At 42.4% G+C, this 16,724-nt stretch overlaps 1 protein-coding gene and 1 long non-coding RNA gene across 2 annotated transcripts in view; one reads left to right on the top strand and one right to left on the bottom strand.

The window, feature by feature from the left end:
- sgcd (sarcoglycan, delta (dystrophin-associated glycoprotein)) overlaps positions 1–14,912 on the top strand; it is a 108,010-nt gene extending 93,098 nt beyond the window's left edge. Inside the window, exons 4-6 of the mRNA XM_073824946.1 lie at positions 9,468–9,555; positions 10,595–10,714; positions 14,791–14,912. Coding sequence (XP_073681047.1) covers positions 9,468–9,555; positions 10,595–10,714; positions 14,791–14,912 — 330 coding nt within the window. The remainder of the gene's footprint in view (positions 1–9,467; positions 9,556–10,594; positions 10,715–14,790) is intronic.
- Positions 14,913–15,122: 210 nt separating this feature from the next.
- On the bottom strand, positions 15,123–16,521 carry LOC141292390 (uncharacterized). The gene is made up of 5 exons (XR_012340506.1): positions 16,286–16,521; positions 16,131–16,192; positions 15,939–16,042; positions 15,728–15,818; positions 15,123–15,613 (listed from the first exon to the last, which is right to left on the bottom strand). It is a non-coding gene; the product is annotated as an uncharacterized lncRNA (long non-coding RNA).
- Between the last annotated feature and the right edge of the window lie 203 nt (positions 16,522–16,724).

Raw genomic sequence — 16,724 nt, 5'->3', positions numbered from 1 at the left:
AGGAAACAAGAAATTGCATCCTGTAGGGGTCGCTATGGGAAACACCTTCTGCGTGACTCGTGTCTGAAGCATAACAAAAACGACAATAGTATTGGCCGGCGACAGCATATGATGTCACTACCGATGCGACTCGTCACTGCCGGCGCGTCACTAGCGGTGCGACCACAGTATAACACCCTGCAGCCCAAGATCGGTTGCTCACTGAAGCTAAGCAGGGCTGAGCCTGGTCAGTACCTGGATGGGAGACCTCCTGGGAAAACTAGGTTGCTGTTGGAAGAGGTGTTAGTGAGGCCAGCAGGGGGTGCTCACCCTGTGGTCTATGTGGGTCCTAATGCCCCAGTATAGTGATGGGGACACTATACTGTAAAAAGCACCGTCCTTCGGATGAGACGTTAAACCGAGGTCCTGACTCTCTGTGGTCACAAAAAATCCCATGGCACTTCTCGTAAAGAGTAGGGGTGTAACCCCGGTGTCCTGGCCAAATTCCCTCCACTGGCCCTAGTCAATCATGGCCTCCTAATAATCCCCTTCCATTAAATTGGCTATATCACTCTCTCCTCTCCACCTGTAGCTGGTGTGTGGTGAGCGCACTGGCGCCGTTGTACTGTGGCTGCTGACGCATCATCCAAGTGGATGCTACACACTGGTGGTGGTGGTTGAGGAGAGATCCCCCATATGATTGTAAAGCGCTTTGGGTGTACGGAAATACACATGAAAGCGCTATACAAATGCATCATTCATTCATTCATTCATAAATATGAGGGGAACAAGCCTGCTTATCACAACAATGACTGGCTCTGGAACATTATGCTCATGTAGTGCAGCATACAGCTCTCCGCCGAGAGGGGAACTCAAACGATTGAAGAGGCAGCAAAGCATGGAGGGAAAAAGGGGATTCCCAGGCTGCTGTTGCTGAGCCAGGGAGCTCTAGGGAGTGGAGAATTCAGCCCTCAGCAAGAGGGGGAAATCCTGAGCACTCGAAAGACTCTCTAGATGCATGGACAAGTTCAACGTGAAACAGCCTAGACAGGAAGGCCGGGAGAAGCCAGACCCCTGATGGCCTCTTCAGGATAACAGGGAACAGGGGTCAGCAAAGATTGTGTGTGTCATAAGGGGTCATAAAATGAGTACACGGATCTGCACACTTCTTATTTGTTTTACTAGTTCTCGCCATAGTAAAGGAAAGAAAATAGTTCCTACCAGGATGCACTCGCTTCAAACAAAAACAGTCCCTTAAAGACAAAGAAGAGGATATTGTGTTGTGTAGTGACGTGCCGGCAGAGACTAGTTGTGCTGGTAGTGACGCCATAGGCTGTCACCGGCCAATACTATTGTAGTTTTTAGATGTATGCTTCAGACACAAGTCACGCAGAAGGCATTCCCCATAGCAACCCCTAGAGGACACAGTTCAATGTTCCCTTTGAAAGGGAACGTCTCAGGTTACGTATGTAACCCTGGTTCCCTGAGGGAACGAGACGCTGCGTCATTTAATGCTTTGGGGATCGCCATTGGCGAGCCGCACTCTGAGTCATAGTCTAACAACCAATCGGATGACGGGAGTGACGTCACAGGCGCGGTGACGTCAGCGACCAGGAAGTGTAAAGCACGTGCGTTTGAAGCCGGCGGCAGCTCATAGGAATGAAGTGAGCGCCGCAGGGATGTGGGAATTATGGTCCATGGCGCAGCGTCTCGTTGCCTCAGGGAACCAGGGTTACATACGTAACCTGAGACGTTCCCTTTCGGGAACTCGAGCTGCGTCATTCAACGCTTTGGGGAACGAGATATCCACGCCCCCATAATTCCAAATCCCTGCCTAGTGTCTGCTAGGACAAGGGTGGAAAGAGTTGTGTCTGGTGAACCTTGCCAGAACACAGGAACAAATCTCCGCCTGGGGAAATTGCCAGGACGCGAGTGGTAATACATCTCTGTCTGTGGCAACCACCAGACAAGAGGGAGATAAATGTACCTCGGCCCTCGGGCACACGAGGAGAAGGTAGTAGTCCTTTGTCTGGGCGCACCCAGAACAAGAGGGACACAAGTAGTGCCTGGTGAACTTGCCAGGACACTGGAATGGCTCCGCCTGGGAAATTGCCAGGACGCGAGTGGTAATACATATCTCTCTGTGACACCCACCAGACAAGAGGGATATATATATGAACCTCGGCCCTCAGGCGCACGAGGAGAAAGTAGTAGTCCTTTGTCTGGGCGCACCCAGAACAAGAGGGACACAAGTAGTGCCTTGTGAACTTGCCAGGACACTGGAATGGCTCCGCCTGGGGGAATTGCCAGGACGCGAGTGGTAATACATTTCTGTCTGTGACAAGCACCATACAAGAGGGATATATATATATATATATATTAACCTAGGCCCTCAGGCACATGAGGAGAGAGTAGCAGTCCTTTGTCTGCGAACGGCCAGAACAAGAGGGACACAAGTAGTGCCTGGTGAACTTGCCAGGACACTGGAATGGCTCCGCCTGGGGAAATTGCCAGGACGCGAGTAACAATACATCTCTGTCTGTGACAACCACCAGACAAGAGGGAGATAAATATGCCTCGGCCCACAGGCACACGAGGAGAAAGTAGTAGTCCTTTGTCTGGGGACAGCCAGAACAAGAGGGACACAAGTAATGCCTGGTGAACTTGCCAGGACACTGGAATGGCTCCGCCTGGGGAAATTGCCAGGACACAGGTAACAATACATCTCTGTCTGTGACAACCACCAGACAAGAGGGAGATAAATATACCTCGCCCTCAGGCACACGAGGAGAGAGTAGTAGTCCTTTGTCTGGGAACAGCCAGAACAAGAGGGACACAAGTAGTGCCTGGTGAACTTGCCAGGACACTGGAATGGCTCCGCCTGGGGAAATTGCCAGGACGCGAGTAACAATACATCTCTGTCTGTGACAACCACCAGGCAAGAGGGATAAATATGTACCTCGGCCCTCAGGCGCACGAGGAGAAGTAACACACCACTTGCCTGGGAAACTGCCAGGCCAAGAGGGTAGGAATGCATCTCCTGTCTGGGGAACTGCCAGACCAGGAGGAGTAAACATTCTATAGTTCTGAGAGAAACAGTCCACCTCAGTCAGGACACAGCCAGAACACTGAGGGATAAGGAGTGCCTGGTAGTTTTGGGTGCCAGGACACAAGTAATACACCTTTGTCTGGGGAAATTGCCAGACCGAAAGGGGTAAAACATACTTTCCTTGATAGAAGGAATGCACCTTATTTTGAACTCTGGGCCTAGCCTTATTGCTAGGGCGAGAGGACAAACGAGCCAGGAGTGGCTCTGAGGTCATGTTCGTAAAACCTGACGAACGTTAAAGGTGAGGACCAACCCGCCGCACTGCAGATGTCCTGGATAGGGACACCTGCCATCAGAGCTTTAGAGGCAGATAAACCTCGAGTAGAGTGAGCCTTGACTCCCAACGGAGATGGGAGACCAGAGGACTCGTAGGCAGTAGAAATGGCATCAACGATCCATTTACTGATAGTGGGCTTTGAAGCCGGGCACCCCCTCTTAGGGGGGCCGTAACAAACAAAGAGTTGCTCTGATTTACGCCACATGGCAGCTCTGTGGACGTATGTGTCTAGTGCTCTTACTGGACACATTAGGTTATACTTCCGATGGTCGTGCTCCACGAATGGAGGAGGATAAAACGCTTGAAGCGTGATCGGCTGTGGTGTTGAAGACGGGACCTTAGGAACATACCCAGCTCTTGGGTAGAGAAATGCTTTGGCCAACCTAGGCGCAAAGTCAATATATGAAGGGGCCACCGAAAGGGCCTGCAGGTCCCCAACTCTCTTAAGAGAGGTAAGAGCAAGCAGCAGCGCTGTCTTTAAAGTAAGCATGCGATCAGAGACCTCTTCTAAGGGCTCAACCCCAGCTTTTCCATGTGAGCAAGAACAACATCTCGATGTTGGACCGCTAACTGTTCTGAGCTGGCTAGGATCAGCCAGTCGTCTATGTAGTTGAGTATGCGGGTGCCCTGGAGTCGCAGAGGAGCCAGAGCAGCATCCACACACTTCGTGAAAGTTCGGGGTAAGAGTGCTAGGCCGAACGGAAGAACTCTGTATTGGTAAGCTTTGCCCCTGAAAGCGAACCTGAGAAACTTCCTTTGTTGAGGAAGGATGGAGACGTGAAAATATGCGTCTTTTAGATCTATCGTGACAAACCAGTCCTCGGACCTGATTTGAGACACGACATGTCTGACAGTCAACATTTTGAACTTCAGCTTTCTGACTGAGAGGTTTAGCTGTCTGAGATCTAGAATGGGCCGCAGCCCCCCATCCTTCTTGGGAACGATGAAGTACCGGCTGTAGAACCCGGATTCTCTGTCTTGAGGAGGGACCACCTCGATGGCCTCCTTCCTCAGAAGAGTTTTCACTTCCTGTTCCATTACCAGACCTTGCTCGGGGTTCACAAGGGTTGGAAATACCCCGCTGAAAGGTGGCGGCTTGGCGCCGAATTGAATGCAATAACCTTTCTCTACAGTGCGCAGGACCCACGTAGAAACATTTGGCAGTAGTTTCCATGCTGCCAGAAATTCTACTAAGGGAACCAGCCTCTCGAGACTGGTTTCTGGATTTATTTGAGGAGCTGATTTGGTGACCTGTAACAGCGAACTGGCAGGATGCACCTGAATTAACCCTCTGGGGCCGACGGTCATGCCGGCGTGACCAACCTACTTTTTTTAAGATCAGTGCAAAAGACACTAAAAATACTTTGTCGGTTTCAGGCATACAAATTAGAGCTATACATCATTGGAAGCTGTTAAGTGTGTAGTTTTATTTGTGCACACTAACAAGAGCAAAAGAACGCTGTGCTTTTTTTATAGAATAAAGAAAACAAACAGGTTGATTTCTGTTTTCTCTGTCTCCGCGACCTGCTTTTAGAAATGCGTCACTTAAATCATTCAAACTCGGTGAATACTCAGCACACAAACAGAAGAGTGGTATCTACAGAAAGCTTGATATGTATGCTTTTAAACGAAGTAAGTTTTAGCGAAAACAAATATTCTGTAATAAAGTAATCCATATGAAACAAAAGGTATGTCTAGTCTATCCAGTTGCAACTGATTATATCTAATGAGATCACGCCCACGTGCGAAGAACGATTGATATTTAAATTAGCCATGTGCTACAAGCGCGGCAAGGAAACTGCCACATCACCGCAAACAAAGAAACACGTCTTTTCAAGTTCATCTTGGTTACAGTTCGTTTCTGAAACGAAGACATGATGTGAGGAATAAGACTTATATTTACCTCAATCATAAGAAGGACGTGATGTGACGCAAACCCAGCAGGAGGAGACATTTACATGAGTAAGTCTTACTTTCATTTTCCTACTTGCTTTCGCTGTTATTTACTTTGACGAAACGTGTACACATTTTACTAGTTAGACTTATTCCAAACTATAATTCCTGACTATATACATAATGAAACATTATGAAGTACGTTTGATTGCATTGCATCTCTAATTATGCCAGGATATTTTTTATGTTTTAGAAAACGATGCGTTTATGACTGTAAGATGCATTTATGACAATATGTTTATGTAAGATGCAAGATCATATTTATTTATTTTATTGTATAACAGTAGGGTGTAAAAGTAATATGAGTGTTTACACTGAATGTATGTTTACATCACGTTTATTCGTAATATAGTGCTAAACAATAATTATTAGTTTCTCAGATATTACATGTCCTTTTTTACATTAGTACAAATGCTAGAATCTATGACTATATACTATATACCAGTTATTCCCCTGTAAAGGGAAGTGTGTCCAAACCTTTGCCTGGTAGTGTGTGTTTGTGTGTATTTATTTATTATAGATGCTCCTAATATGAATAGGCTCACAGATGTTTTGCTTTTGTTGTTTTTAGTGCTCAGAAACCTGCTCAACAGATGAATCTTGCTGTCCTTTCCTTGAGTCTCTTCAAACTGTTTTCCTCTGAGAGCGCTGTACAAACTTCAGATGATACAGATAAAAATACAGTACAAATACAGATATTTAAAGTGCTCACACTTTAATATCAGGTAAGATTTACTTGTTTTATTTGTTGAACTGAATTCAGAAAAAGTTCTCAGAAATGCCACAAAGTCTGTGCACATCTGTGTGGTTAGATGAGGGAGTTCAATATTGTGTCTTTGACCTTCATTATGTATGTTTTGATTATACTGTGTTGTAAATAAAATACAAATAATCTAAAAAACGATTTTTTTTAATCTTCTCACATTGTTTCTTCTTCTGCTAGTCAAGTCAGTCATTGATGGGGCCATTAGGGAGGGCCCTTTTGTCTTTCAGGTGTGAATTGCTAAATATTCATAGGCCATTGCCACACCTATGAATAATCCCTTTCGATCACAAAACATGTTTTAGAAAATTTACATCAATATATTGTTTTTTCTGAACGAGTGAACGAGATGATTTTCACATCATTTGGTTGATAAAATTCTAGCCTACGACATCCAATTATCAAAAGTCTTGTAAAGAAATGTCCTATATGTGCTTCATGGCCTTATTTCAGTGACTTCAAAACTTTAGTTTTTCACTAGCCACGCATAAACGTAGTTTTCTCAAAAACACAACCATGTACATTAATGTTGCTTACATATTATTGTAGCCCAATATGTGCTGATTACAATGTAATCAGACTTGATCCATTAAAATGTTTTTAAGATACTGAAAAAACAACAAATGTCAGGGCATGTCAAACTTCTTCAGGGCCTCAAAACACCCTCAGGCCCCAGAGGGTTAAACGCTCTGCGGACCCCCGTGGGGGTAGCGAACTCTCTAGTTCCGCTATGTTTCCGGGCAGAAAGACCAGAGAATGGTGTTTGCGGGAGATTGCCGCGCCCTGTAACACTGGCAGGGTTAGCTGACGAATCTCCTGAGGGCCCCGAGGAGGGGTGGTCACCGTAAATGGCGGTGAGGCACCTAACTCCCCGAGAGGGGCTGCCCTCATTGGCCCTGAGCCAAAACCGTCAGGGCCGTTTAGCCGAGGCCCTCTTTGACTGGAGGACGACCCTCAGGTCCGGCCTCGTCTTGGAGGCCCCCGGCTTAGAGTGTTGCTGAGCCCGCCCTCTAGGTCTTGCCGGAGGGGTACGGGTAGCAACACTCCTCTTTTGCGCCTCCCGGTATGAGGAGCTCATACACGGCTGGGGCTGCTCCCGTCCAGCAGCCCCAGAGGAGTAAACACGGCGAGGGAGGTACCTCTGGAACGCCGCCGCCTGCTTGCGGGCCTCCTGGTGCCTGCTGACAACTGTGTCAACAGAGTCACCGAAGAGGCCGGTAGGATGCAGGGGGGCATCCAGGAGCGTGACCCTGTCCTTCTCTTTCATGTCGGACAGGGTCAGCCAGAGATGCCTCTCCTCGGCCACCAGGGCTGCCATAGACCGCCCGATGGCGCAAGCGGTCTCCCTGGTGGCGCGGAGAGCTAGATCTGCTGTGCGGCGCATCTCTGTGATGCTGACCTCCTCGCCGTTGCTAAACTCCTTTAGCAGGTCGGCCTGGTATGCCTGGAGAACAGACATGGTGTGGAGACATGCACCAGCCTGACCTGCCGCCGTGTACGCCTTGCCCATTAAACCAGATGTAACCTTTAACGGCTTGGTGGGCAAGGACGGAGCCTTCAAAGACGATGCCAGGCCGGGAGACAGATAGCTCGCTAGTGTCTGCTCGACCTGGGGCATCGCCTTATAACCGTACTCCTCCATCCCCCCCACATTACCGTAGTAATCAGAGGAGGGGGAGAAAAGGCGAGAAGAGTACGTTTTTTCCCATGATCTCGCGATCTCTTTATGGAGATCTGGGAAAAAAGGAAGGCTCCGTTTGGGAGGTGCTGACTTCGCCCGCAGGAAGCGCTCATCGAGCCTACTTCCTTGCGGTTCATTTGACTGGGCAGCTGGCCAACTGATGTTGAATTTGGCCACCGCATTTGTCAGCACCTCTACCAGCTCCTCATACTGGGGCGAACGGGGGGGCGGTTGGGGTTCAGCAATGCTCTCAACGTCAACCTCCTCGGAGGAAGACAGATGGAGCGTTGACTCCTCCTCTTGGAGGGAAGGAACCGCAGCGCGGGCTTCCTCATCCAAAAGGAGGTCGATCGATCCACTAGGTGAGGAGAGAGATAGGGGTTCACCCGTCTCAACTCCCTCTAGTAGATCAAGCTGCGATCCCCACGAGTGCAGCTGCCGCTCCGCCTCGGCGGAAGCGGGGCCAGACCCGCGAGGAACGCTAGTGAAAGCCCCCTCCTCGAAGATGGCTTTCCGGGAGCGGAGCACCCGCAGCGGCAGACGCTCGCACTGCGGGCAGCCAGCCCCCTCAAGGGCTGACCTAGCATGCTCCCAAGCAGACCACACATAGATCGTGTGTATCCCTGCCAACAATGAATCTTTGGCAGGGAGGGACACACCGTCTATGTGGCTGCTCAACCGCTCTCTCTTTCATAAAAGATCTCTTTCCCCCCTTTTTAGACGACATACTGCTCAAAATAAATTGGTACAAACTGGTACCGAAAAACAGCAGTATGTTCAGACAGACAACACAGAGCGCTCTCGCTGAATGACAAAAGCTGCCGCCGGCTTCAAACGCACGTGCTTTATACTTCCTGGTCGCTGACGTCAACGCGCCTGTGACGTCACTCCCGTCATCCGATTGGTTGTTAGACTATGACTCAGAGTGCGGCTCGCCAATGTCGATCCCCAAAGCGTTGAATGACGCAGCTCGAGTTCCCGGAAGGGAACCAGCTGTTCTCACAATAATAAAGAACATCAACAAAGGAAGCATTTTACGCTTGAGTGAAAACAAAGCAGTAAAACTACAATGCATAATTTACATTATAGACATATCTTCAGCTTTTAATATGCAGCACAATATTATCTTTAATTAAGTCAACTGGAGCATGAATTATTGTTGTAATGATTATGACAGATATCTGTATCTTGCCTAACCGCTACTACGAAAGACTTTTATGCAGTTTCATTTTTTTTGTTGACTATTTTCAGCTGTATACAGATGGCTGCCTTGAATTTTGCTGTTTTTAAAAGCACAATTCTTAGAGGAAACCATCTGCTTAACACTTAAATCAACCCAGACATGCATGCTGTGTTCATTTATGATCAGTCCCTAAGCATAGAGAGAAATCTTTACCAAGTGTTTGCACAGTACCGTGCCTGAGGGGAGACTTCACAAATGCTTACCATTTTGTGCACTTGCTTTCCTTTAAAATCTCAGAGAAGAATGTGTGGTTATAACACTGCAAAATTATTTTTAGTGAGTATCCTTGTCTTTTTTTTTTCAGTTAAAATATCTAAACAGCCTTAAAACAAGATAAATTCACCTGATAAAACAAGACTATACAATATTAAGACTTATTTTCAGAGACTGTAGCTTTTATATATGTATACATAATTATTATTTGTTTATTAAGATTTTTTCTTTCTTTCTTTCTCATGACAGGGAAGCCCATTGTTCCTGCAGTCTTCTAAGAACGTGTCTGTCAACATCCTCAATGAGAAGAAGCAATTAGTATCTCAACTCATTGCTGGTAAGTACACAGATACAAACATTCTTACACTCTTAAAAATAAAGGTGCTTCACAATGCTTATAGAAGAACCTTTTTTTTTTTTTGTCTAAATGGTTCCATAAAAAAACATCTGAAGAACCTTTCTGTTTCACAAAAGGTTCTTTGTGGCAAAAGAAGGTTCTTTATGAAAAGGTAAGAAAGAAATGGTTCTTTAAAGAAACTTTGACTGGTTCTTTGTGGAACTAAAAATGGTTCTTCTATGGCATCACTGTGAAGAACCTTTTAAAGCACTTTTATTTTTAAGAGTGTATGGTAAGAAACATTTAAAACACTCCTGCAACCTCTTTGTGATAATTACAATAGTCTTGCTCACCACAATTTTGCAGATTATAAATTGGAATGAAGATTTCTCACCCCCATATGTGGGTGTTTATATTAGAGTAGATAGCATGAAATGAAATATTCACTGAGCTCAAGAGGCAACTTTGGGCCAGTCCGTTCACGGAAGGAAAATGAATCCAGGCCGCTAATGTTAGTCTTTATGGGACAGATGGTTAAATGACTATTTTGAATAAGTTAAAGGGTTCTTTGATAGCCAGGCTGTTAGTCTCATCTCTCTCATGATGTAGCCTTTATAACTGTGACTAGAGACTTCATTACACCGCAGTAATTGCATGTGCATAGATGCATGTACTATTAAGTCCTGGTTAATAGCGTAATAGCAAGGCCGTATTTTAATGAAAGTAATTTTGCCTTAAATGGACTAGTTAACTGACTTTCACTTGAATTACGGTGTTAGAACAACTGTATACAAAACAAAATTAAAGTGTAAGAACAAGTATGTGTTTCATTAACTGATTTCAAAAGTGTCTGTGTACAAGCTGGTCAGAAATAGACATTAGGCATTACAAGCTTGTATGTGTCAGATTAGACCAATAGGCTTATACTTAATTACTTGCTATTTGTTTAACTGGATATGTCGGAAAATATTTCTTAAATTAAACTTGTTTTTAGACTATACATGGAAATGCAATTTAAAAAATCGATATTTTTTGGCAGGTTCTCATGGAGTTCACGCAAGAGGCAAAATGCTGGAGGTAAAATCAAGTGCAGGAAAGCTGCTCTTCTCTGCTGACGACCATGAGGTGGTAGTTGGTGCAGAGAGATTACGAGTTATGGGTGAGTGAACAATTAAATTCTAACACATTTGAGGGAATTTTCTTATACTCTCACAAAGTCTTAGCCCTTAGATGCAGTGTTGTTTTTGACAACCATCTTAGATTTAGTCTTAGTCTTAGTCTTTTGGACTAAAATGCTTCTTAGTTTTAGTCAAATTTTAGTCACTTCTATATGTGATAGTTTTAGTCCAATTTTAGTCGACGAAAAGTCAAAAAGGTTTTAGTCTAGTTTTAGTCGACGAAAAGTAAAAAAGGTTTTAGTCTAGTTTTAGTCAAAAAAAGGGAAAAAAGTAGTCTTTTAACAAATTAATGTAGGTCAGTAAGTATTTTGCTGTTGGGTAGTGTCACTTATAAGTTCTGAAAATAGCAGATCTATAGTTCAACACAATGTGAGCTTCCGGATCGACTATTTTCACCAATAATTACAATAATGAAGGAATGTTTTAGAACATAAAAGACAAAAAAGGATGGAATGCTAAAACGGCTTGCCATACTAGTATAGCAAAGAGTTTTTAATGCTAAAACGGCTTGCCATAGCGTCAGATACTTTTTAAGTTTTAATTGGCATGCACAATAAGCGGAAATGTCATGCATTTTAAACGTCTGACGGACCACCCACTAACATTTTCGTCTATTCTCGTCTCGTCAACGAAAACTCACACACGTCTCGTCATGTTTTAGTCATCAACAAGCCATTTTTATCTCGTCATCGTCTCGTTATCGTCATGAAAAAAAAAGTGGCGTCAACGTCATCGTTGACGAAAACAACACTGCTTAGATGTTATTTGGCACAGTCTACAAAGGGAAAGTAACCTGTAGTCTTATGTATTTCCTTTCTATGATTCTTACAGGGCTGCTTTTAAGTACAGGCTGACATGAGACATTGTGCATTTAGTGCAAATTGTTTCATTGATACAGTTGGTGTAATTACAGCATCTACTAAAATATGTAAGGGATAATGTACAGGCAGCCGGTAGTTATCGCAGAAATAAGCCCCGACAGTGTGATCAGGATCAGGCTTATTTCGCGATAACTACAGGCTGCCTGTACATTATCCCGCTTATTACACGGCTACTTGCCACAAAAGGAAAAAAACTGAACATGAATATGAATTTGAAACCTTTTATTGGCATATTTGTTTTAAATTAACATTTTTATCCTTCCGCGAAACGATATAGTACCACGTGACTAACATTCAAACTATGTACGTTAGTAAGACAATTTAAATAGATTAATGTCGAAATTTTCCATTGTTAATTGTGGTTGTCCAGTGTTTGTCACAAGATGGCGCCAAACGGTAATCTTTGTTTGCACGGAGGGATTTTAAACATACAAATAGTACCGGCTATGCGTTATTACTTTGGAAAGGTGATTATTTGAAAAGAACGAACCTGCAAATGTCTCAACTGACCAATCAGAATCAAGCATTCCAAAGAGCCGTGTAATAAAATGAAATATTTGTCATGTATGTGTTGGTTGCAAAAATAATTTCATTAGCTGTATGCTATAAAGATACTTTTATAGCATAAATATATATAATTTTTTTTCCCTTAATGATTTATTTTAAGTAGTGGAAAAAAAAATTAAGGTTGTTTTGTGCCGTATTTGATCACTGCGCTGTGCTTGTCTCAGGGGTAGCACTAAACTTCCTTTAAAGTGATTACTCAAGCCTGTGTACATCCATTTTTCTCCCCAATGATTTTCCTTTAAGACACAGTTCATTACCTTACATCCACTCTAGCTTAGCACTGACTGCAGTGAGAACAGAGGTATTTAGAATGGGATGTTTATTTTTTCAGATTTTATTCCAAGTGTTGCTGGAGTGATGCCAGGCATCTGAATTACTGTGAAGACATTTGGTGGACCACACTGGGACGATGTGCACATTTTAAGTTCAGGCAAATCCTGTTACGTTAATGTTTAGATACATGCAGTGGTGGAAATGGCCAAAATTTACTGGGGGGACTCTAGGTTTTAGATTACCTTTCCAATGTAATTAATTATAAAACTTTTTTTTTTTTTATCTATAAAAACGTATTTCATATGTTGTTTATACCTTCTTGTATATTAAGACAGGCACCTGTCTTAATATTTTGCATGTAAACATTATTAATGACCCACTGTGTTTAATTAAAAAAAAAAGTCTCTAATTGGCCTGTTTGACAGAAATGAACCTTTCTATTATAAGGTGATATTTGACTCCTTAAAGATTTGTTAATGCCATTTTTCTAACTTTATTAATGAATGTCATCTTTTGTGCAAAAAAAAAAAAAAAAAAATATATATATATATATAAACTTATCAAAAAAATATAATTAAACAATACATTTAAAATAATAAGATACTATCAGGCTGAATAAGTTACCAGTCAAATGAAATCAGCATCAACAATTCATTTTTGCATAGCACAGAAGAGCTCAAATATGGCATTATGAAATATTTACAGAATTTGTGACAAGGTGGAATTAATGCATTTCATAATAACAATGTTATGAGGTTAATGTTTTAAATATATAGTTTTGAATATATAAATGCAGATAATTTAAATGACTCAATTTATACTTAAAAAATGAAACTGAAACTGCCAGTAGGTGGCAGTTAGTCAAAGTGTTTGTGGATGAATAATTTATTAAAGGGTTCATCGGATGTTGATATAGTTGATATATAATTTTTAGGGTCTTAATGAGAAGTCTGTAACATACTTTGGTTAAAATTTCTCAATGGTAGTGTAAAAAACACTCTTTTTTACCTTGTTAAATTTAACCATTCTTTGTTAAAACAACTTGTTTACTCTGGGTTGTTGTCTTGCTGCATGGCCCACTTTCTCTTGAGATAAATTTCTTGACATTCTTCTTTAGAATTTGCTGGTATAATTCAGAATTTATTGTTCCACTACCACGTTTCACAGATGGGATAAGGTTCTTATCTTCGATTTTCCTTTCTCCAAACATCATGCTTCTCATTTAAACCAAAAGGTTCTATTTTGGTCTCATCCATCCACAAAACATTTCTCCAATAGTACTCTGGCTTGTCCATATGATCTTTAGCAAACTGCAGACAGGCAGCGATGTTCTTTTAGGGGAGCAGTGGCTTTTTTTTTTTCTTGCAACTCAACTCTGTCAAGTATACCATGGTTGTTCAGTGTTCTCTTGATGTTGGACTCGTGAACATTAATATTAGTCAATGTGACTATTACACATCTTGCTTTTGGAATGATCTTTGTTGGTTGACCATTCCTTGGGAGGGTAACAGTGGTCTTGAATGTCCTCCATTTGTACACAGTCTGTCTGACTGTGAATTTGTGGAGTCCAAAATCATTGGAGGTGGTTTTGTAACCTTTTCCACCCTCATGAGCAACAACTTTTTTTCTGAGATCCTTCTGATCTCCTTTTTCATGCTATTTTTCACTTCCACAAGCTTGATCAGTCTTTGATAGATCCCTTCGAATAAAACAGGGAAGGCAATGACACCTGATAGTCATTCGACTAAATGAAACTAACTCTTATTTCACCTTCAAATTAACAGCGAATCCTAGAGATTCACATAATTTTGCAACACACAGTTATGTCATACTGGACCATTTCTCTCAATAAATAAATGACAAAGAAAATTTTCAGGACATGTGCATATCATGCTTCTCAATTAAACCAAAAGGTTCTATTTTGGTCTCATCCGTCCTGTTGTGAACTTTTTCTTAGAGACCAGGAGACGTTTGGATATCTTGAAGCAGAAGTTTCTCTTTATTGAGATACGAGCTGTTCGTCGCTGCAGTCATCAAAAAGTCGTCTGACTAAGGCATATACATTTCAGTTTATATACCTTTCCAGGGTGAGGATTACATAGAGGTGGAGACAATATAAACAAAGCATGCAAATGCAATACAGGAATCAACCCATTACCAGAGTTCCCCCAGCCCTGATCTCATTATCATAACAGTGTCATTCAAAGGCATAGGTGCTAATCCAATCAGTCTGACAGTATTGCCTATACCTTCACATTATCATAGAGACAAACACTGCATGAAAAGGCAGATTTACGTCCCTGTGAATGTCTGGTGACTTCTCTAATCACCGGCAGTAATCGACAATTCACAGTCTGGGAAGTTCCCGTTCACGGCTGACAGAAACAGTCAGAAACAGACCATGGGTTTGTGGGGAGGGGAGGTGTTTGTGGAGGTACAAGGTGCGAAATCAAATTAGCATATGAATGAAACCACCTTGGATTTTCGACAGTACCTATTGGTTGAAAGCACAACTTTCAACATAGAATGACCACTGTGACTGGCTGAGACATGTGTTGTCATTGGTCAGTCTGGCCAATTATAATACAGTTTTGTGTAAACCCCACCCCTTAGTTTGTGTGTGTATATATATATATATATATATATATATATATATATATATATATATATATATCTTTATTAATCTTTAAAGATTATAATAAAATTTTTAATTGTCAAAGATATTACAACTAATATATAAAAGCTATTAGAGAAGGACAACAGACATTTTGGAGAGACATGTTGATAAAATGTAGTTTTATTACAAAAGCAAAATAAACAAAACGTAGCCAGAGATTGTTTTCACGGCATCACATTAGTTGTAAAATGTCTTTTGGTTGCCTCTGTGTCGTATGTATTTGGTGGCTTTCTGTTAGACAGACAACCAGTTGTTAGACGTGGTTGATGCAGTGCTGCAAACTTTGAACTGGCTTCAAGTCTAGCCTGCAGCCTAGCACACAAATTGCTGAGTTCTTGGCTGCGGAATGATGGAGGTCTCACAATCCACCCCGAGATTCCATCAACGGCACCATCTTGTTCATTTGACATCATGTCCGCTGTGATTCCCCTCCAGAAGTCCACTTCGTCCGCAGCAAGTACACTTTGCCTCGCCTCCAAGAGCTGAAAACAAGTTGTTACATAAAATAAGTAATATGTACAGCATTACAATTCATACTAATGGAAAATAATTAAAGCCTTTTCCATTAATTAGAATTTAATTCTAATCTCTCTTACCCGCTTCCTCCTCTGGCGACTTAGGTCTGAGGTCTTATTAGCTGCGGCCGGAAATTTCTGTGCACAGTCTCATAATATGTCTTGCAGGCAACTAGAAACAAGTGAATGGGTTTGTTAAAAACAAAAATCAGCCCAGCATAAGTACACAAATAATTAACAAAATGTGGTGACAACAAAATGTAAAAATTAAATAACAGTGAAAAGTACTTACCAACAAAGTCATTACTATCTAGGCCTTCAGTGCGCAATTCCGGGCTTATGGACAATGCTCCCACTAAATATTAGCTAACAGTCTCATTATATGGTGAGCTTAATCTGTGGAGGCAAAAAGTACTGAGTTAAAACAACATGTCTTGCTTTAGAAATATCAAAATGCATGATAGATTATATCTTTTATCTGTACCCTTGTTCCAGGTCATAATGCCTACAGTTTGCCTCAGAGTTGTGTAGCCGACAGACTGCCTCCTATAAAATACAATTAAAAATTATTTGTTACAAAACTGATCATTACAATGAAAGCAGTGAATTTAATTCGAATGAAGAAGGATTCAAACTTACCGCGATTTTAGGATTGTGCAGCCGCCTCTTCCTCTTCATTCCCTCTGTCGAGCAGCCGTTTGACTCAAGTTGAGTCAGTCGATCTTCCATAGACTGAACAGTTCGTTGTCACAGTGTTCACAATAATGACTCTGTCCTTTTCTTTTTCTTTTTGGTTTGGAGAGGTCCATTTTCCAGAAATACAAGACATGTTTTTAGTGCGTCAACTGTTTAAAGTTCTCCGGGCGCTTCCTGGTTACATCCACGCGAATGTGACGCGTCTCGGCCAATCAGGTTCTAGGGCACGGTCACGTGGCCGATTTGTCCAATCACAGACGAGTTCATGAACGTGACGTGATCGATTTGTCCAATCACAGACGAGGTCATGAACCAAAGCGCGGAATCCAAAACATTTAGATGAAGACGTTCTGCTTTTTTGTAATTTGCTTTCTGCTTTCAT

Source organism: Garra rufa, chromosome 19, assembly GCF_049309525.1.
Source record: "Garra rufa chromosome 19, GarRuf1.0, whole genome shotgun sequence".
Lineage (NCBI taxonomy): Eukaryota > Metazoa > Chordata > Actinopteri > Cypriniformes > Cyprinidae > Garra > Garra rufa.
Note: the sequence above shows the minus strand (reverse complement) of the source record. Positions and strands in the feature narration are given on the sequence as shown.